Source organism: Microcaecilia unicolor, chromosome 14, assembly GCF_901765095.1.
Source record: "Microcaecilia unicolor chromosome 14, aMicUni1.1, whole genome shotgun sequence".
Classification (NCBI taxonomy): Eukaryota; Metazoa; Chordata; class Amphibia; order Gymnophiona; family Siphonopidae; genus Microcaecilia; species Microcaecilia unicolor.
This window is the reverse complement of record NC_044044.1, coordinates 10,717,251-10,739,977: the sequence shown is the minus strand read 5'-3', so window position 1 is coordinate 10,739,977 and position 22,727 is coordinate 10,717,251. Positions and strand designations below refer to the sequence as shown.

Below are 22,727 nucleotides of genomic sequence, written 5' to 3'. Positions count from 1 at the left end.
TAAATTTACTACTTTGTAGCTTCATTGCATGCCCCCTAGTCCGGGTATTCTTGAAAAGAGTAAACAGAAGCTTCACGTCTATCCTTTACACTTCACTCAATATTTGATAGACCTCTATCATATCTCTTGTCTAGAGTGGAGGAGTGGCCTATTGGTTAGGGTGGTGGACTTTGGTCCTGGGGAACTGAGGAACAGAGTTCAATTCCCACTTCAGGCACAGGCAGCTCCTTGTGACTCTGGACAAGTCACTTAAGCCTCCATTGCCCAATGTAAGCTGCATTGAGCCTGCCATGAGTGGGAAAGTGCGGGGTACATATGTAACAAAAAAAAAAATTATAATATAATTATGTAGAAAAGGGCAGGAGGGTTGGATTCTGAGACACAAAGCTATATGTACTCTTTCTGCATTTTCCTTTAAGATTGTAACTTTTTTTTCCTTCACTGCTAATGGCTATTTTTTAAATTTTTGTAAGCCACTCAGAAGGCCGTGCTGATTGGCGGGATAACAAACTTGAAACCTGAATGCTGCCTTTACACATTTCCAGCTCTTGTTGACCCAGGGAGTGCAATTCCTAAATCAGGAATGGCAGTATGAACTGTGCAGCACTGCTGTTGAGCCACTGCCTTGCCCCATCTTGCAAAGCTAAGTTACATGGAGGGTTAGATTTACTTCTGTTTGGGAAATTATGTTTTGTTTTTTTACAGACAGCTATAGGGTTGAAAGAAAATTACAGAAGGCGCAGGTATTCTTGATAAAGTTCAAAACATGTCAGGACTGGTACGAACAATTATCGTGGAACACGTTATGTTCTGGCCATGAAGAAGGAGGACCTAGCTCTTGCCAGGTTACATTTTACTTATAATATAGTTTGAGATATTGGATGTCATGGCCCAATGAGATGAGATTTAAGGACCTAAATATTTATATGCTGGGGTGGGGGTGGGGGGTTATGATAGAAATATTTCAATACCTTTAAGATATAAATAGGGAAAAGGGATGAGATTTGACATACTGCCTTTATGTGGTTACACTCAAAGTGGTTTACGTTATATATGGGTATTTGTTTTTATACCTGGGGCAATGGAGAGTTCAGTGACTTAATCAGAGTCACAGGGAGCTGCAGTGGGAATCAAACCCAGTTCCCCCGGTTCTCAGCCTGTTGTGCTAACCATTAGGCTACTCCTCAACACATGGATTAGTGCACCTTAATAAACGGACCCCATAATGTGCAGGAAGCAAAAAACCTTTTCAGTGAAAAAAAAGTTATAGAAGAGCTGATGATATGGGTACACTCATGAGTAACATATGGAAATATTTCTTCATAGAAAGGATGGTGGATGAATGAAACAGTTTCTTGGGAAAGTGCTGGATTCAAAAGAAAAAGAATAGAATTCAAGAGATCCCAGGATAGGCCTAAATAGGGTTACGATATGGCTCCAGAAAAAGGAGAACACATTGATTTTTCCAGAATAGGCCTAAAGGATATTTAGTTGTGAAGAAGTGAGGGAAATATCTGAGGTTAACTGGCGCCTATGGCATTGTACTAGGATGTAAATTCAGAAGAAAATAGATGGAGTTTACTGGCCTTATCTATTCTATATTTCTAAGTTATTATTGTGCTTCTGTATTTACATGCATATGTATTTGCATGTGTATCCCCCCCCCCCCCCCCCACACTGGTACAACTAGGCTAATGCCTAGTGTAAACCCAGTGTTGGGAATAAGTAGGGTTACAATATGTCCGGTTTTATGCAGACATGTTCTCTTTTTGAGGACACGACCGTGCCACAGGACGGGTTATGCCAGGCTGACCATTTGTCCGGATTTGCGGACGAATGGGTAGGCTGTGGGGCGGGCAGGTAGGCCTAAGGCAGGGCCTCTGAGAGACTGGGCTGGGCCCGGCCCCGCTGCCGCCCCCCCGGGGTTGCTGCCACCACCGCCCCTCCCCCCGAGGCCGCCGTGCCGCAGTCCCCAGTCTCCACCCACCCACGGCTCCATCAACAGCCGTCCTCCGTCTGCCACTGGGCCCCCTGAATTCAAATCACAGCGCCTCGCCTCCATGTGAAAGCGCCCTCGTGGAAATAGGAACTTACATCAAATGAGGGGGGGACACAGGGAGGGAAGGCCCGAAGAAAGGCGATCTGCCACTGCGCTTTCACACGGAGGTGAGGCACTGTGATTTGAATGCAGGGGCCCCGGTGGCAGACGGAGGGGGGTTGTCGACAGAACCAAAGGCGGGCGGGTGAAATCGGGAACTGCGGCCCTGGGCCCTCCTTGGAGGCCCAGGTCCAGGGAATTTTGTCCCCCTGCCACTCCCTTTCGGCGACCCTGGCCTAAGTGTGTCCTATCCTCCCCTCCCTTCTTTTACCTTACTGTAGTGCCCTGGTGGTCTAGTGACCTCTTCAAGGTGGGAAAGAGCCCCCTCTTTCCTGCCTGGCGCAGCTGTAGTCTGTCTTGCTGCCTCCCGTCCAGGCAAAGATTCAAAATGGCTGCCGAGAGTTCAAGCAGCGGCCTCGCAAGATTTCCACACTCCGGACAAAGCGGGAAAGTGTCCCCTGAGACATACTGTGTGCCAGGGGATCCACTGTCACCGTTGCTGCTTCTCTTGATGAGCAGCAGCGGTCGCGGGAAAACAAGAAAAGCAAGCATGGGATAGCAGCAGCCGAAAGGCTTACACTGAAGGCTCTGCCGGTCCTCTGCCCCCCGGAACAGGAAGTTGATGTCAGCGGGGGCAGAAGACAGCAGGGTCGACATCATATGCCTGAGGGCTGCTGTGGCCCTCGCATGCTTTTCTTGTTTTAACGCGGCCGCTGATGCTCATTGGGAGAAGCAGCAGTGTCCAGGAAACAGTGCATACTGGGTGGGAAGGGAAGTGGGAAAGGGTGTGGAGATGGAGGTAAGAGGTGCTAAATGGAGAGAGCAGAGGGGAGAAAATGAAAGAAGACTGGGGACACTGGATAGAACAGGGGTACAGAGAGAGTTGAGTGGGAAGATGGGGAGAGAAAGAGGGGACATGGACAGGGCAGGAAAGAGAGAAGCTGATGGGGAGAAAGGGGGAGATCCTGGCTGGTCAGATGTAGAGAGAGAGGAGAAATGCTGGATGAAAGGAGGGAGAGAAAGAGGGAGTGCACTGGATGGAAGGATAGGGAGAGAAAGAGAAAAGACACTGGAAGGAAGGGGAGAGAGAGGGAATATGCTGCGTGGAAAATCGGAGAGAGATAGAGATGATGGAAGGATTGGGAGAGAGGGTAGATGTTGGATGGAAGGATGGGGAGAGAAAGAGGGAAGACACTAGATGGAAGGGTAGGGGATAGAGAGGGGAGACACTGGACAAGCTGAATGGAAAAGGGTATAGAGAACTTGCTAGAAGGAAGGGGAGATTGGGGAGACACTGGCTGGAAGGACTGGCAGAGGGTAAATGGGTGGAAGAATGGGGAGAGAAAGAGGGAAGACACTGGAGGGAAGGGTAGGAGAGAAAGAGAGAAGATGCTGGATGGAAGGATAGGGAGAGAAAGAGGGAAAATGTTGGATGGAAGGATAGGGAGACAAAGAGGAGACGCTGGATGGAAGGATGCAGAGAGATAGAGAGGGAGACACTGGAAGGACGGGGAGAGAAAGAGGGGATGCTGGATGGAAAGAGGATAGGATAAAGTTAGTGAAAGAGTGGAGAACAAGAGGAAGAGGCATGGGGAGAACAAAGGTGAGAAAAAGATAAAAAGCCATAAGTAGATGAAGTAAAAAGAGGGACATTAAAGAATGGATAGTAAGAATGAATTAAATCTGATAGAGAGAGAAGCAGAAAAATAAATTCAAGAAAGGAGAGAAAATGACAAATGGGCAGGAAACCCTGGCAGGAGAGTTAAGAGAAGATGAAAGAAAGCAGAATCAAGAGACTGGGACCAACACAATTAGAAAAAGTAAATGGCCAGACAACAAAGGTACAGAAAATAATGTTATTTTTAATTTAGGATAAAGTAATGTGGTAGCTGTGTTAATAAAGGTTAATAAATGCAAATAAAACACAAAATATAAAATGAGGTGATACCTTTATATTGGACTGATTTTAATACATTTTTGATTAGTCTTCAGAGACCAACACTTCCTTCCTCAGGTCAGGAGAGGATACCATAACGGCAGTATTCTATCCTGACCTGACCTGAGGCAGGAGGTCTTGGCCTCTGAAAGCTAATTGAAAAGGGTATTAGGCTAGTACTATAAAAAGGTATCATCTTATTTTCCATCTTCAAGTGCCTGAACTGAGCATTTGCGGGAGGGCCAGCATCGGTGGCTGAAGTACGTTGCCAACTGCTGCACTGCTCAAACAGCACGGTAAAAGATTCATGCAGTGGACCTCTTCAACTAGCAGGGCTTGGGCAGCTCCACCAGTGACTCAACCAGTGCCACAATTTTGGAGTGGACTTAAGCTCAAAGTGGGGGGGGGACCAAGCCCCCCTCACCGTTATGTCCCTGGGGGGAATAGAGGCTGGATAGGGGGTGTGATAGAGTGACCTGAAACACTCCCTCTTTCACATCCCTGCTGTCATTGGTGTAAATAAACTATTTTCTGGACTGGCCATGGGATTGAGGTGTGCTATGGGGTGGGGCCACGTAGAGTAGGCAAAGCCAAGGCAGAGTGGAGCGTGGCTGGGACCGTGTACTAAAATCTCCCTCTCAAAAATTGGGACCCCTTGGCAGCTCTGTCATAGGTCTCAGAGGCTCACTGCTCTCCAGGACATCTGGAGCAAGTTATTTAGGATGAGTACTGACCATTGACAGGCTGCCAAGCCTTCTGGCAGTGACAGCACCTTCACTGAGATACCGGCGCTGACTGCACCTGCCACAGAGGTTTTTAGTTTGCCCCCTTTGGTCTGTCCTCCTGGTTGTTCTTTGGTGGGCACCTCTGCAAATGAAAAAGGGTCTGAGGAATTTCTCCCCACCTCCAGAATATGTGGCGTCATAGGATTCATATAAAGACTCTGTACATTGCTATCTGGCACTCCAGCTGAATGGAGGTAGGTTTGTGGCAATGATGACATCTGGGGCAGTGAGTTCACCCCATCAGGTGGCCACCCTTCAGGGAAAACAGTGTGCTCCAAAGTTCTCCATTTTAACTCTTGCAGTCTGAACTCCAGTAGTCCAGCTCTTGAAAAGTTCAAAATAATCAGCAGAAGCTGAGTTTCTCCCACACACTCTGTTACGAGTAGTGACAGGCACTGGACTAGTTTTGCTCAACAGACCACAGTGCACCTTAAGATCTGCGTGGCTCAGCGGATTGCTTGCATTCTCCGTGGATTGCACAGGGTCCTTCTTGCATCATGCTCCAATGCTCTGCAGTAGGTCAGATGTCTCTACCAGGGGCATAGCAACCATTGAGCGAAGCCAGCAAAATGTTGCACCCCCCACCTCCCCAGTATTTCTGCCACTCTCTTTACCCCCTAGTAGGTCCAAGGTCCAGTATCCTTCCCCCACCCCCGGGTGACGTTTGAACCTGCAATGAGTAGCTGGCAGATGCAATGAGGTAAACAATCTCCCTCTGGGCAGCACCTCCAGGGCCTTTTCACTGCCGTGTCCCACCTCTCTGATGTCACTTCCTGTGGGTGGTATATGGCAGTGGAAAAGCCTGGTGGTGCCAGCCACAGGCAGGCTGTCTACTTTATTGCCTATGCTGGCTGCTCATTGCAGATTTCAAGGCCTCAGGGCAGAGGAGATGCTGGACCTGTGGACAAAGAAAGAGCAGGATACCAGACCTGCTAGGGGAGGGCAGAGAGAGGGAACGATGATGGCACCTCCATGCTGGGTTGGGGCCAGAGGCATTGTTACGGGGTGGCAAGAGGGGCAAGTGCCACCCCCAAAAAAAGGCTTGCCACCCCATTTCCAGGCATATACTCCGAAGCTCAGTGCAAAAAATGCCCCAACACTTATTCGGCTGCCATCAGCCCAAGCACTCAGCTCCAGTCCCACCAGGTCGAATGGCAATAAAGAAAACAGAAACCCAGAGCCTTCCCTCTTCCTTGCACTGCTATTGTCTCTTACAGTACAATTCCTCCTCCAACACGGTCACTTCCTGTTTTTGATGGTCAGGACCGGGACCATCAGAGCCAATGGCAGTGCAGGCAAGAGGGAAGGCTCCGTGCTCTCTGTTTCCTTTACTGCTGTTCAACTTAGTGGAACTGCAGCTGAGTGGTAGGACTGATGGCAATTGAGTGCCAGAGGAGGCAAGGGACAAAAGTGAGGTATGATGCTGGATTAAAGCCAGCCAACTAGGGGAAGATTGGGTAGGGGGAAGTAGGGAAGTGGGGAAGGGGGAAGTGGAATGGTAGACACAGGAGGAATGAGTGTGACAGAAAGGAGATAATGGATTAGCATGGGGGAGAAGACATATTGGAACTGGGTGGGGGGTGAAAAAATAAGGACATAGCAGTCAGTTGCTGGATCCTGCAAGGAGTAGGGTGACAAAGCAAGTGCTGGATGCAGAGTATGAAGACAGAAGGGAGTTGCTGGAGCAGGAGCGGGGAGTAGTAAGACACAAGGGAGATGCTGGACATGTGGAGGGGGTAGTGAGGCATAGGTGATATGCTGGACATACTGGAGAAGGAGTAAGGAGACAAGGGGGAAGATGGAGGGCAAGAAAAAGGATATGCTAGACAAAGGTGGGGGAGAGAGAGGAAATGCTGAATAAGGGAAGAATGAAAAAAATGAATATGTTTATGGAGGTGGAAAAAGGGGAGACAATGGTCATCAGGAGAGAGTAGAATGACAGAAGGACAATACGGGATTAGGATGGAGAAGAGAGGGGAGGTAGTGGAATGGGATAGGAAAGATAGCTGGCTGGCTTAGGAGAGGGGGAGAAAAGATAGGCCAGATCAGATAGGGATCAAAAAAAAGGGACACAGGAAGCTGCTGAACATGAGTGTTGTAGAGGGAAGGAAAATAACAGATACAGGGTTAGTAGGAAGACAAATGGGAGATGCTGGAGAAGGGGGGGCAGTAAAAAGGCAAAGGGAGTTCTAGACATGGAAGGAATAAGGAGATAAGGGAGGTTTTGATATGGAAGGGATGAGAGGGATATAGAGGGATGCTGGATACTGGGAGGGAAAAGGGTGATAGAGACAGATAATGAATGCAGGTAGAGAGAGTGCAACGAGCTGTTGGATGAAAGAGGGGGGGAAAGGATACGAAGGATGGAAGGGGCAAGAGAAGAGGAGATAGTGATCAGAAGAGTGAAAACAGAGATGGGGTACTGAACAGAGGGGAGGAGAGAGAGAGAGAAAGAGAGAACATGCTGGAAGGGGAGAGTTAGCAAAAATTGGAGAATAATAAGATGAGGGAGATGGAACGCTGTAAATAGAAGGTAGAGAGGCAGAAAAATAAAAGGAGGAAAGCCGAAAGGAAAAGATTAAAGTCAGAGATGGATATAGGAGAACTGAAGACATGTCAGATGGACTGGGGAACCTGGAAAGAAAATTAAGAAAAGAGAGAGGAAAGCAGAAACTACAGGACTAGCACAAATTTGAATAAAATGGCCAGACAGCAAAGGTAGAAAAAAAAGAATTTTATTTTTAATGTAGTGAACAGAAAATGTCAGTTTTACAGTAATTTATGCTGCTCTTTTGATATTTTGTGGAGTGCAAGGTGCTATTTTTATTTCTTAAGTGTTGCAATTTCAGAATCATTTTTATTGTTTATTGAACTTGCTCGCTTAATTGCACGCAAATTAAAGTGGTTTACAATTTTTTAAAAAATTAAAAAACAAGAAAAAACAGGAAGGAACGCCATTTGTAGATGGGAAAGAATAAACTAACTTACCTTACAAACACTTTCCCAATTATTCAAAGAACATACCCAAAAACATAGTCAGTGATATATCTATCTTACCAAATTCAATCACTAACCCAATCATTGAAGAAGCATAAAGACAGAAATCCAAACAAAGAGATTATACTCATATCAAAGTCAGATAAAACTCAATTCACACAAATAAATCCATTCCTGACCTCCTGCTGCAGAGCCAACCCTGGCCTAAACATAGAAAGCCTGCTGAAACAAATGGGTCTTTAATTGTGAATAAAACAGAGTAAGTTGTTTCAAATCGGAGATCCTGTGGTAGGGAATTCCAGAGAGCCGGTAAAGTAAAGAAAAAAAGTGCTAGACCTTATAGAATCCCATCTGGCTTTAGAGGGGGGCGAGAGAATCTTTTAGGGGCCCTTTTACAAAGGTGCACTGAAAAATATATATATATATCTCCCCTATTAGGATTAAGATTAAAGTTTAACTGCCAGACCCTCGACCATTCTTCTAACATTCGGAGATCCCTTCTCAATTTTCCCTTCAGCAATATCTCCCACAAATATATTAAACAGAATAAGCCCCAGCACCGACCCTGAGGAACTCCACTGCTCACCTTCCTTTCCTCCGAGCGGATTCCATTTACCACCATCCTCTGCCACCTGTCGGTCAACCAGTTTCTTATCCAGTTCACCACTTTCGGTCCTAAGTTCAACCCTTTCAGCTTATTCACGAGTCTTCTGTGGGGGACCGTATCAAAGGCTTTGCTGAAGTTCAAGTAGATTACATCTAGCGCACGTCCCTCATCCAGTTCTTTGGTCACCCAGTCAAAGAAGTCAATAAGATTCGTTTGGCAGGATTTTCCTTTGGTAAAGCCATGTTGCCTTGGGTCCTGTAACCCGTCGCCTTCTAGAAAGTTAACTAGCCTTTCTTTCAGCAGTGACTCCATTATTTTCCCTACCACCAACGTGAGACTTACCAGTCTGTAGTTTCCCATTTCTTCCCTGTCTCCACTTTTGTGAAGAGGGACCACATCTGCTCATCTCCAATCTCATGGAACCTCTCCCGTCTCTAAAGATCTATTAAATAAATCTTTAAGAGGTCCCGCCAGGACCTCTCTGAGCTCCGTCAGTATGCTGGGATGTATCCCATCCGGCCCCAACCTTTATCCAGATTCTCCAGCTTCTTCTGTAAATGGAGCAGTATCCACTCCATTCCCAGATGCTCCCTCAGCAGCCAACCGCGGTCCTTCTCCAGGATTTTTCTCCGTGAACACTGAAGAGAAGTCTTATGGCACTAGTGCTCCTTCGTATCCTCAGCTCTAATGTGAGGAGACCTCCCCAGTGGTCCGGTCCCTCCAATCTTTTTATTTTGTCTCCCACTCCTAGTGAGCTCAAATACCCCACTGGCTTGGGCTTGCCCAGCATTCAAACCAGAGTGGTAGAAAAAGGAACCTTTGCAATTTGTTTCTCACCGAGTCTGGGATGTTACTGAGCCGGGTGTGAGAGCTGAGTCAAACCTTCCAGAAGCTGGGTTTCAGGGTTCTGGGTGTAGAGACTGTCTTCAGGCTTCAGGAAAAAGATAATTTGCCTACAAAACCAAGGGAATATATAGTCTCACCAAATAACATCCCAGACCCTCCTATGAGTTTGGGCTTAATTGTGGCTATATGGAAAATTACTAAATGTGGACTCATTCTTAGTCCAGAGCACTTCCTTCCCCTGCATTACCCAGCATGTATCAGGATGAGGCCAGCCCCAGGCTTTTGTGAAACCCATTTTTTTTTATTTCTTCTTACTTTTTGATCATTTCTGTAATTGTTCTTTCATGTTAAATGTCGAGTAGATTGTGTGTAGATCAGTGGAACAAACTCCTACTTTGAGTTTTTAATTGTATACCTTTTACACAACAGAATGTGAAAACGACCATCTTAACTTCAGCAGATCGTTAAAGACTTACCTGTTTTTCAAGGCCTATCCCACTGACCCTACTTAAATGCTTCAACATTGCAACACAATATAACCTTAGATCGTATTGGACATTATATATTCCTAATTATCGTTGACCCTTATTGTACCTTATACCCTAACCTTACCTGACCCCTATTTCAATCTATATTTGTTTACCCTACCAGACTTGGCTTCGCCTTTATGGTATTTTGGAAACCACATTGACCCTAATGGGTGGGAAAATGTGGGATACAAATGTTACAAATAAATAAATAATGGAGTGAAGAGTTTTGCAAGGCAGTATATTTGTAATAGTATAGTAGGGCCTATCTAGTTACATGCCGCCAAGGTTCTAAGAATGGAGGGGGTACAGGTCACAGTCTGGCTGTTATGATTGGGGTCAGAACCCCTCTCAAACTTACCTCTTTCCTGGGGGTCAGCTTCTTAGCTGGCTTCTGTTTCTTTTGTCTGGCCGATCTGAGCTGGCTCTGTCTCTCTGTGCTGGCAGCTTCCAGCAGCATGGGGTTAATTGTTTCTCTTTACTACAGCTGTGTGGGTGGACTGAGTTAGCTCTACCTCTCTTTGGGTGTACTGGCTTCAAGTGCTTCACGGTTTTGCATTGGTGTGGGTTGGGCCTCTCTGGGTCAGTGTGCTGTTGCCTGGGGCTAGGGAGTGTGACATCATCAGGGTGGGCCTTGATAAGGAAGTGGTGTTGTTTCCTTCAGAGCCTTGGCAACAGTGGTGTTTGCTTTAGGTAGGGTGGTGCAGTGTGCACTTCTGACTGTGTCTAGTTTCCCTGCTTGCTTTTGCTAAGGGCCAGGTTAGTGTTAGTGCAGTGTGCACTGGTGACTGTGTTGTTTAGCTTTCCTGCTTTTCCCTCTTGGTTTTGGAAGCATTGCTGTGTGTAGGGCTTTGGAAGCTCTGTTGTTGATAGAAGTACTTCAGGGTTTGGTGTTGTTAGGAACACTGCAGAGTTTGCTGTTGGAAGTACTTCTGGGTTTGTGCTATTGGGAGCATTGCAGTCTTTGGTGTTTGGTGATTTAGAATCACTTTTGGCTTATGTGTTAGCTTCCCTGCTTTTTCCTTGTGGCTCCCCTGTCTTCCCTTTTAGTGCTAGGAGCTCTTCTGGTTGCTTGCCAGAGTAGTGCTTAGGAAGCACCTTGTTAGTTGTATCTAGCTTGCTAGAGCAGTGCTTAGGTAGCTTGTTAGTTTTGTGTTTAGCTTATTAGTGTAGAGCTCTGCTTGTAGCTTGGTGCTTAGTAGCACCTGTGTTAGCTTTGTGTTTAGTTCCCTGCTCTGTTAGTTTAGGGCTTAGGAAGTCCCTTTCTTGAGCAGGGCTTAGGAGCTCCTGTTTAGTATAGGGCTTAGGAAGTCCTTTTGTCAGTTTACTTTTAGGAACACTCCTGCTGGTTTAGGGCTTGGGAGCACGTAGATCAGTTTAGGTTTAGGAGCACTTCTGTTTCCAGTCCTGGTCCCTGTGTCATCCGGTATCCAGTAAGTCCTGTCGGCTACTCGAACCCAGGAGCTCAACTCCTGGGGGGCTTAGTAGCTAAGCGCAGGTGAAGCTGTGTGGTCCAGTCCAGTGTGTTCCAGTCCGGTGTGTGTTCCAGTCCTGTGTCCTCCAGTCCGGAGACTTGCAGTCCAGTGTTCCAGTCCTGTGTCCTCCAGTCCGGGGGATTCCAGTCCATGTGTTCCGGTTCGCTGGGCAGTGCCTGCAGTCCCTAACGGTGTGCTTGCCCAGTGTTGGTTGGTGGGTTTTGCCTGCTGCTGTCGCTCCTCGGCAGCAGCCCAAGGGCTCACGTTTGCTCCAGAGCCCGGCCCCGTGGGCTCTGAACCTGAGAACCTGACACTGACTTTCCAGTAAGTACTGGTATAGCAGGACTCTGAGTCTCAATATATATTGCAATAGGAGTAGATGAGCAGGATTGGTTGAGCTGAGCCATCAGAATATCAGTGGATGGGTCACTATGATGTCACATGCCTTTGTGATGTTACAGTAGCTGCCTCCTCAGTCAGTTCATGAGTCTACTTTCAGCGACTACTGATTTCTGGATTGCTCATGGACCATGTCTGGGGTCAATAGGCCTTTCTGCTGTTCCTAGAGATTCGTACTATGAAATATATGCTGAAAGTGTCTCAATGCCTCCTGCTTTGGCTTACCGGGACATGCTGGGCAGGTGCGTAATGGATATGATAACATTTCTGATATGCAACACACAATCTGGCTCCTCCAGTCTCCAGATAGTCAATTCTAGTATTATTTCTGATAAAGTTATGTCAGCTGCAATTAAGGTCTGCAGAATGTAATTCTTGCTAAGGTTGGCTATACTGCTTAATGCCAGCAATGAAGACAGCATAATTGTGCTTTTCTAGAGAAAATGCTTTATTGGATAAAAGAGGGATGTGATCTTGGCAAACTTAGCACATTGGGGCTCTGGGCTATCCTGCCTTTCATAGAGATAGTGGAATTACAAGTCCACAAATACACTGAGGGTAAAACCAGGCCCAGCTGGGCTAGTCCATGGTGACAAGGAGTTGTCTGATGACCCTAGGAGAAGCACCACATTCAAAGAACCCTAGGGTAGGATAGTGGCCTGGTTCATACTGGGAAGGAAATTTGGGGGGGGGGGGGGGGGTACGTCTGATGAAAAAATTCTGAAGCCTGGGTAAGGGGACATTGAACTCTAAGAAACCATCTCTTTCAGGCTGTGGCTTTCGAGCAGATTATGATAAACGTCCTTCAAAGAACACCAGTCGCAGTTTCTTCGAGTCCCGGATTGTTGGTGGCAATGAAGCTCTCCCTGGGGAATGGCCCTGGACCATCAGTATTCAGGAACGGTGGAAACATAGCTGTGGAGGTTCCATCCTGAATGCCTGGTGGATCCTTTCAGCTGCACACTGTTTCATAGAGTGAGTAGCTCAGCTTCATTCATCCAAATAGTCCAGTCTTCAGCAATTTCACCTGCCTTCATTAACGTTTTCAGTCCCTATACCTTCTGTAATTTTTTGGGTCTCCTTTGCTATTTTCAGCTAACTCTGATCTCTGCCTTTCATAGTCTCCAGTGTCAGCCTCTGCATTATGCTGGAGTCTTCTGTGGTATTTTCAGCACGAGGCAGGGCTGGCTTATCCATTAGAAAGAACAGGTGAGGAGGGTTGGTGGTGGTGGTGGCGGCAAACAGCATCTGAATAAACAGGTTAAATGACTTTTGGAAATTGCCCTTATTTGGGCTAATTTTATAACAGGATGCCTAGGTGAAAAGTCCAAAAAGACACTTGTTTAAAGCCTATTTTATAAAAGCTACTTTATTCAAATAGGCAATTAGAGCCAGTCCCAGAAGCATGCATATTCACACACACAAATTTCCAGCTGCTCTGAAGATAGTGTAAATGTGTATTACATTCTAGGCATGCATCCATGTAATTTATAAAATATAGGCATGCATCACAAACTGAGATTGTGTGGCAGAGCCGGTGGTGGGAGGCGGGGCGAGGATAGAGCTGGGCAGACTTATACGGTCTGTGCCCTGAAAATGACAGATACAAATCAAGGTAAGGTATACACAAAAAGTAGCACATATGAGTTTATGTTGTTGGGCAGACTGGATGGACCGTGCAGGTCTTTTTCTGCCATCATCTACTATGTTACTCTGTAACTCTGCCTCTGCTCCACCCAAACTACACCATTGGGAATGCTGCATGGTCTACATTAAGCATTTGCAAACCTTTTGATAAGTGTACTTTTTTACAAGTGTGTATGTACCCTGCACAATTTTATGAGTCCTTTCCACGAGTAAATGAGGCTTTACCCATGAAAAATGCTTTATATTACCCCTCCCAAAGCTATCTTCTAAAAACATAATTGGACAGCTCTAACTTGCAAAACTCAGGACCCCTTTTACAAAGCAGCAATACCTGGTGGTAATCATGTAGTTCCACATGCTGCTCAGTTAGCACTGGAGCCCTCACCACCACCTCAATAGATGGGGTAAGGCCTCCCCCCCCCCCCCCCCCAAAAAAAAATGAGAAAGGAAGGCCTACCTTTTACCAGCTGTGGCCCCCATTTGCCGACTGCTGCAACTGTTAAGTACCTTGGCTGGCAAGGATCCCAAGACTCCCCAGCAGAAGAGATCATCCTCTAGGGCCGCTCTTCTTCATTCTGCCACGTGGCCTTCCCCTGCGGCTGCTTTTCCCCTCAGGCCATCTGCCCTCTCTCTTCCTTGCATCCACCATTTGTCCTCTCTCTCCCTCTGCCCCTTCCAACCACTATCTTCCCTCTCTATCCCTTCCATCTAGCATCTGCTATCTCTGCCCCTTACATGCACCATCTGCCCCCTCTCTCTCCCCCTTTCATCCAGAGTTTACCCTCTCTCTCTGCCCCTTCCATCCACCATTGCCCTCCCTCTCCCATCCATCCAGGGTCTGCCTCCCTCTCTCTCCCTTCCATCCAGGATCTGTCCTCCCTCTCAGGGCCGCCGAGAGGGGGGGACAGGGGGGACAAAATTCCCGGGGCCCGGCGCCGCAGTCCCACCTGCCACTGCCACCGGGCCCCTTCTACCCGAACCTCCGCCAGCAGAAGGGCTGTCTTCTGTTCTGACTCCGGCGTGCGTGGCCCACACAGACGCGCTCCTCTCAGCTGATCTTCGCTGTACTCTGCAGGGCTTCTGTGCGTCTGACGTGCAGGATGTCAGACGCAGAGAAGCCCTGCAGAGTGCAGTGAAGATCAGCTGAGAGGAGCGCGTCTGTGTGGGCCGCGCACGCCGGAGTCAGAAGACAGCACTTGTGCTGGCGGGGATTTGGATGGAAGGGGCTCGGCCCGGTGGCAGAGGCGGGTGGGACTATGGTGCTGTGCCCCCCTCGGGGGGGGGGGGGGGCAACGACAACCTGGGGGGGTGTGGCAGTGGGGGCGGGACCGGGGGCCTGGGGGCGGCCTTGTACCGGGCTCGGCCCAGTCTCTCGGCAGCCCTGCTCCCTCTCCCTCTCTGCCCCCTCTTTTCAACCCTTAGTTCCAGCCCCTAGTTTCCGCCCCAGATCTTTTCTCCCACCACCAGTCCCGAGATTCAGCCCCAGCCACTTTCTCCCTGTCCCCTTTTCAGCCCCCAGTCCCTACAGTTTCAGCCCCTGCCCCTTTTTAACCCCCAGTTCCAGTACCAGCCCCCTTATCCCACCTACCCTCCTTTTCAGCCCCCAGTTCCAGTCCCCTTCATCCACCTGTCTTTCATTATGACAGGGCTGCCAAGAGACAGATCCGGGCCTGGGGCAGGGCTACTGCCCCCTACCTTTCTGCATCTTCTCCTCCCTCAGTCTGTCACTTTCCTGTTCCTGTGTGCTGGGACCCAGACTATTGCGTTAATGCAATCACCCAGGTCCCAACATACAGGAGCAGGAGAGAGAACACACCAAGGGAGCAGAGCCTTCTGCCTGCCTACAGAAGCCTTGCTGGTTCCAGGCAACTCAGTCTCCAAGAAGCAGCAGGAGGCAGCAGCATTACCCTTGCAGCTTTCCGTCGCCCCCACTTCCTCCTTCCCCCACTTCCACAACTGCAACAGATCATTGAAGGGGAAAAGAAGAAAAGTTGAGTTATCATCATGGTGGTAGGAGAAGAAGAGACCTACTAGGTCCAATACCTTCTTTTTTCTTTGGCCTGGTCAGGTGTAAGGGAGAGAGGGGAGTTTAGAGAGCAAAAGCAGAAAGAGGGAAGGGGAGCAGTGGGGCAGAAAGAGGTGAGTGCGGGGTGGGGGGTGGGTCATGGAATGGTAAGAGAAGGAATAGGGCAAAAGGGGTATAGAGGGTAGGGGCTGGGGGTACAGATGGGAGAGTTTAGGATGGCAAGAAGGGAAGAGATGGGGTTAGGGTTGGGGCAGGATGGAAAGAAAGATGGGATGTGGGATAAAAGGAGGAGAAAGAGGGGTGTGGCAGAATGAAGGAAGTTAAGGGCACAAGGAGGGAAGAGTGGGGAGTGTGGGGTGGGGTTAGGAAGAGAGAAGGGGATACGACAAAAGGAGAGGAAGAGAAGGTAGCGGGACAGAGGGTGGGGAAGAGAGGTAGTTAAGTGGACTGCATAATAAGGGGCAGGGGGAGTGTTTATCAACGAATAGGAGGTGAGTGAGTGGAAGTACATGGGATAAAAGACAGGGAGAGAAAGAAGCTGTTGGGTACAGTTTATAAGGGAAAGCGGACTGAGAAGTGATACAGGTGGTATTTTGTTGGAAGTCGATTGCTTCTTGCTTTTGTGAGGTTGGGAGGTGCAATGTTGGTGTCACTGAGCCCCTCTTGTCATTTGGCATATTAAAACCCTATTATAAATGTCACTGCACGCCACTGAGGAGGAACATGCTAGATATGGGACCAGGGTAAAGAAGGAAAGCTTAGATGATGCTCTCCTGCCACGGCACCACCCTCCAAATGCTGCCATCCTAGGCAGACACCAAGTCCATCTAGTAACAGGCCGACCCTACTACCCATCTGTTCCATATAGAAAGAAAGCGAAAACAGAAGGGGAAGGGCTAGATTTAAGAAGCAGAGTGGTAGCTACGTAGCTGTGCTCTGTCCCTAACCCCCACTCCCAGTTCTCTGCACACTCTACGAGAGGAAAGAGGCTAGAGGAGGGAGCAAAGGGTTGTTTTATGCTACCTGAGATTTTAGGTACTGATCAATAGTCACTGGGTTGAACATTTTGTGTTCATGTATATCAAAGTCTCTGGTACTACCTCTAAATTTGCTGCATCCTAGGTGATCGCCTAGGTCTGCCTAATGGACAAGCTGGTCTTCACATGTTCTCTTATAATTTCTTTGTTCTCAGTTCTAGTCCCTATAGTGTGAAAGTGGAAGTTGGAGTGACATACTTCCAGCAAAAGAAGGAATTGAAAAGAGTGAAGACTATCTTCAGTCATCCGTTGTACGACCCTAACAAATTGGACTATGACATTGCGCTGCTGCTACTCATCGAGCCAATACAGTTCAATGTGCTGAAAAGACCCATCTGCCTCCCAGCTGCAGGCGAATTGGAATACGACGACTGGCATACATGCTATGTTGTTGGGTGGGGAACAGTGAACTATAGTGAGTAAACTGTTTGGCAGTGCTAATAGACAGATGAAAATTGGTTCAGTCCAGATGAGGGAAAAAAAGAAAGCCTTAAGCTCCTCAAGGAGTCTTCAAACATCCTAAAACTGACAGCGAAAGAAATAGTGCAAAAATTGATGCATTGGCTGAAGGCTGAGATCCATTTTATTGGACTAATACAAGAATTACGACAGTGCAAAGGAGTAGATCGGAATAAGAAAATTGTTTTCAAACACTTTATTCTTGTGAGCTCTAGAAATAAAACCAAACAACTACTACTACTACTACTTAACATTTCTAGAACGCTACTAGGGTTACGCAGCACTGTACAGTTTAACAAAGAAGGACAGTCCCTGCTCAAAGGAGCTTACAATCTAAAGGATGAAATGTCAAGTTCAGGCAGTCTAGATTTCCTGAATAGAGGTATAGTGGTTAGGTGCCGAAGGCGACATTGAAGAGGTGGGCTTTGAGCAAGGATTTGAAGATGGGCAAGGAGCGGGCCTGGCGTATGGGCTCAGGGAGTTTATTCCAAGCATGGGGTGAGGCGAGGCAGAAAGGGCGGAGCCTGGAGTTGGTGGTGGTGGAGAAGGGTACTGAAAGGAGTGATTTGTCTTGAGAGTGGAGGTTACGGGTAGGAACGTAAGGGGAGATGAGGGTAGAGAGGTAAGGAGGGGCTGCAGATTGAGTGCATTTGTAGGTTAGTAGGAGAAGCTTGGTTTGGTTTTATTTCTACAACTCACAAGAATAAAGTGTTTGAAAACAGTTTTCTTATTCTGATCTGATCCTTTGCACTGCTTGGATTTTGTGGATGGCTTGATCTGCTGTGTTGTTGGACCTTCTAATATAAGAATTATCCAAAGATAATGTGGCACCCGAGATCTCCAAATCATGCCAGTTCCTTCTGCAGAACTAAAGTCCCAGATGTGGCTAATCTGAAGAAGGAACTGATGTGGTTTCTAAAACTCATGGTACAGCTTCATTGTTAGATCATTTTTTTGTTGGCCTAATAAAGATTCAGTTTTTCGCAGGAGATGGATAAGACAACCAAACTTCGTGTGTCCAAAGAGGGGTTCTACAAATGTCTAAATAATATGAGGATAACAGATGCTGTAGGTGCCTGGGGGAGGTCCCTGGTATCACTTTCAGTACTTGAGGTCCACAAATGCGTCATTGTTCAGGTTTTATCTTTATTTGATAAGCTGCCCATCAAAATTAATACCTAAGTGGTTTACAATAGTGCTAGTAAAATCAACAACTAATAGGTTAAAAATACAGAGGACAGTATTCAGCCCAATAACAGTCAACATTTTTATAAACGCTGATCAAAGTGGGTTGAAATAGAACTGGATATTCAGTTCTGAGCCTTATACAGACACCAGCACTGAGTATCCAGGTCTTCCATGGCTGCTGGTTATTTGGGTGGTGGCCAATATTCAGTTTTTATTTCTATATTTTGTTATTCTCGTTTATGTATCAGCTCAGATTGAATTGCATAATGTTTGATTTCAGACCCCTGATGCAGGCACTTAGCCGAAACACGGTGTCGTGTCGGGTCCTTTCAAGAGTAAAGTGTTATACCTCCTAGTCATCCTCCTGTTGTCTCTGGAAGAGCCTTGCTGGCTACACTACTCTTTCTGTGCCGACACACAGATAAATATCTGGCTACAGTTAGTACAGCTATTTCTGTGGTTCTGCTTGGCCAGATAGATATCCAGGTCCACCCCGACTCTGCACCTGGACCACCCCAGTACTCAGAGTGCTTCATGGACTCCCCACATTTTCAGCAGCAGTATCTGGTTATCTCTTGATGATTTGCTCTTTACAGCCGGCGTAAAGTGCATTGAAGTAATCTAAGTGACTAAGCACTAGTGAATGTATCAGGTTGCGAAAGATGGTCCTTGGGAAGAATGGTCTTATCCTTTTTAGTTTCCACATTGAATGGAACATCTTTTTAGTTGTATTTTTCACATGGTTATCAAGTGTGAGATGTCGGTCTAGGGTAACTCCAAGAATTTTCAATGTATCCGATACAGGACTGGATAATTAGCCTGTTAAGCCAATTAAGTTGCACAAGGTGTTATAGAATCCATGCCAATTTCAGCGTGGATCTCTAGGCATGCTATATAGAATCCAGCAGATAATGACTAATTACATTCATGACAACAGTTACAAGGGGAGTCAGGCCAGAATAGGGAAAAGCAGGATCCCTAATAAATATGCATGAGTTTTTCGTGCCTACTACCTCCTTTATATGAAAATCTCTGTCATGTATATTCAATAAGGATAGCCTGAAAATCTGACCTGTTTGCAGTCCTCGAGGACTGGAAGTGAATATGTTTAGTTTATTGAAACTTGATATACCACTGTTAGTAATATTAGCATCAGTTTACAATTAATATAAGACAGAATAAGAAAGGAATAATTAAAAGAAAAGTGGAAGAAAGTTTACTTCAATGTCCAGTCATAGGAAGAGATAGAAAAGAGTTATCCATATGCTTCAGGCTTCTGCTCTGTCTGCCACACCAACAAAAATCAAGCCACTGCTCAAAATATGCTAATCATTAAAGGCATCAGTAGACAAAAACGCCTTTAACTGTTTCCTAAATTATAAATATAAAGGTATTAGATGCAGCTAATTAGGTAGATGGTTTCATAGCAAAGGACCCATCGCACTAAATATGGAACCATAAATTGAAATCTACATGAATGACTTAAAAGAAGGTATCACTAACAAATTTAGTTCCGATGATCTCAGAGGCCTAGGTAATAAATAAGTTATCAAGAAATGGGATAAAGTCATTGGCATCTCAGAATGATAACCTTTATAGAATTATGTAAGAATCTCGAAAGTTATTCTATGTGAAATTGGGAGCCAATGCTCTTCTCTCACAATAAATATGCATGAGATAAATTTGCATATAAAGGAGGTAGTGTATGCAAATTTGTCTTATGCATATTCATTGTGGATATCCTGAAAACCTGACTGGCTGAGTGTGTCCTGCTGTAGACCAGAGCTTATTAGACTTATCATGGACACAGAAAACATGTAATTAAACGCGTAATTAAACTCTGGAATTCGTTGCCGGAGAACGTGGTGAAGGCGGTTAGCTACTAAATGGACTTGGGAAAAATCCACAATTCCGGGAATAACATGAATAGAATGTTTGTACGGTTGGGAAGCTCCCCAGGTGCCCTTGGCCTGGATTGGCCGCTGTCGTGGACAGGATGCTGGGCTCGATGGACCCTTAGTCTTTTCCCAATGTGGCATTACTTATGTACTTATGTACTATGTGACCCCTGGAGGTGCAGGCTGATGATGTTTCTGTTTCCAGCCCGTCTAGGTCATGACCCTAAATGAGAGTTTTGCAAACCGCATTTGGAATGATGACCCAGCCCTAGACAAAATCACTCTCACGGATATTCAGATGGAGTTCCAAAATAGTAATTCAAAGTTTATTGTAGTGATGCAATTTATTGCTTATTCCACCTCTTCCAGAACACAGTTTGTAAAAATATTTTTTACCTTTCTTTACCTGTATTTAAAATTTATATACCATTATTACCAACAGTAACAACATTCACATTAAACACCATCAAAATTGGCAAACAAACTGTTAGAACATTAAGAATCATTCGTTAATAAATCAGCAGACTACGTATTCCTTCAAAACTATTATCCACAATTCAAAATAACTCTGTTCCTCTGGGTCCTCACATACCTGTTGTAGAAAGGGCCAGGAGACGTCTATTTTCCTTGCTACTCTAGGGGCAAATATACCTCTTTGGTCCATATTCCACTTTCCAACCTTTAAAGAGTCCCTGGAATTGTATCTCTTTACTCAAGCTGTTCTTGCTTGTATCCTTCCTCTTGACTCCTACTCATTTTGGGTTCTGCTTTACAGCAGTGGCTACCACAAGAATCCCAAGTGGGGACCCCAAACTCCTTTGGTGTCTATTCTGATGTCCCAAAGCTCCTATTCTTTGGGCATTACCAACTCAGGCACACAGAAACCCCCCTTTGATACATAATGCTGTGGAACTCAGGACATAAGAACATACTGGGTCAGACCAATTGTCCATCTAGCCCTGTATCCAACAGTGGTCAAGCCAGGTCACAAGTACCTGGCAGAAACCCAAATTGTGGCAACATTCTATGCTATAAATCCCATGGCATGTACTGTATTTGCTTCCCCATGTCTGTCTCAATAGCAGACTATGGATTTTTCCTCCAGGAACTTGTCCAACCTTTTTTTTTAACCCAGATACACCATCTCCCTCCTTCCCTTCTTCCATGTTTTTAAACAGGGGATTGAACCAACAGATTAGTTCACATGAGAAGAATCCTTCTACAGTGCCTTGCATAAATCTTCACATCCCTGTATATTAATTTGTTTATTCTGGCTGTGTTATACTTTGAACATTAAATAGCAATTATAGGAATATTCAAAAAGATAAGTGTAAGATGGAAGGCTAAGGATGGGTAGAGTGAAGGTCTATGGAATGAGTGATGCAGTGGAAAGGGATGGTTGTGAAGGAGTGGAAGGGAGGTAAGAAACAGAAGAAAAGGAGTGGAGACCATTGACGAAATGGGGGCCTTCCTTGGTGCTTGGTCTTAAGATGCACTGGATTTGATCAAATGATAACTAGCATGGTTAGAAGGTGAAGTGAAAGAGGCTATTACAGCCAAAAGAACATCCTTCACAAAATGAAAAAAAAGAATCCAAATGAAGAAAACAGGAAGCAGAAGCACTGGCAAGTTAGATGTAATCATTGATAAAGAAGGCTAAAAGAGAACTTAAAAAACCTGCTAAACATGAAAAAACTTATCTAGAACTTTTCAGGAGAAACTTCCTTATATGAAAGTATGCACCCTAGCAGTACCACCATGAGACTACCACTAGGGGTCACAGGCACCATTTTGAAAAAGGTGATGACCCGGGTGACAGCAGGGGTGACTGCAGTTTCCTGGGACCCACTGAAATACTCATGAAGTGGAAGAAGAGTGAATAGATAGAAGTGGATTTGTTGTCTATTGGGTCATGTTAGGTGATGATTGCAGCCAAGTGAAGTCAGATTACGAGTCTTGCATAGGGTTTTGGATATGAGAAGGAAGAAAGGCATACAGGAGGCTCTGGGTCTGTGTGGGTGAAGTAGAAAACCTGGTATTATGAGTTCTCTAGGGCAGTGAACAGATCCCCCAGAGGGCAAAGAGGGGGCTAGGACATTTGGATTAAGGGACTATCCCATGAGGGTCCAGATTGAGGTGGTTTTGAGATACAGCTGGGAAAGTTGAAGGATGTATGTCAGAATGTGTGGTAGGGAGCATGAGAAGGAATCATAGCCCATGGGTTGGGCCCATGTGTTAAAGCAGGTCCACTTGAATTGGTAGGATCATTTAGTAATGAGTTTTCAAGCTCAGCAGAAGGATGTCTTTGACTTCTGAAGTTAGAGCCAGGTGTCCTACATAGTTCCGCTCAAGCACCATGCAATCAACGAGAAGCTTGGTAGGTTCAAGTGAAGAAGAGAATTGTGCTGCTGGATGAAGAGTATCGGTTGGATTGTGAGTTGGATTGCGTGAAACGCTTGTGTGGAAAGGAGAAGCGGGTACCAGAGCTGCCTGGACATTGTGGCTCTGTGAGAATAAGTAGTGCCCTGTCCCTTGAGTCTTGCACAGGGTTTTGGTTATGAGAAGGAAGAAAGGTATACAGGAGGCTCTGGGTCTGTGTGGGTGAAGTAGAAGACCTGGTATTATGAATTCTCTAGGGCAGTGAACAGATCGATGTGATGCCGCCCCCAGAGGGCAAAGAGGGGGGCTAGGACATTTGGATTAAGGGACTATACCATGAGGGTCCAGCTTGTGGCTGAGGGAATCTGTAAGTTGATTGCAGTTGCCTGGGAGATACACAGCTTGTACTTGGACTTGAGTCAG

At 46.2% G+C, this 22,727-nt stretch overlaps 1 protein-coding gene across 1 annotated transcript in view; it reads left to right on the top strand.

Annotated features, from left to right (window-relative positions):
* Nucleotides 1-22,727, top strand: part of LOC115458271 (serine protease 55-like) — a 71,394-nt gene that overhangs the window by 5,871 nt on the left and 42,796 nt on the right. Inside the window, exons 2-3 of the mRNA XM_030188135.1 lie at nt 12,441-12,645; nt 16,536-16,795. Of these exons, the coding sequence (XP_030043995.1) occupies nt 12,441-12,645; nt 16,536-16,795 (465 nt within the window). The remainder of the gene's footprint in view (nt 1-12,440; nt 12,646-16,535; nt 16,796-22,727) is intronic.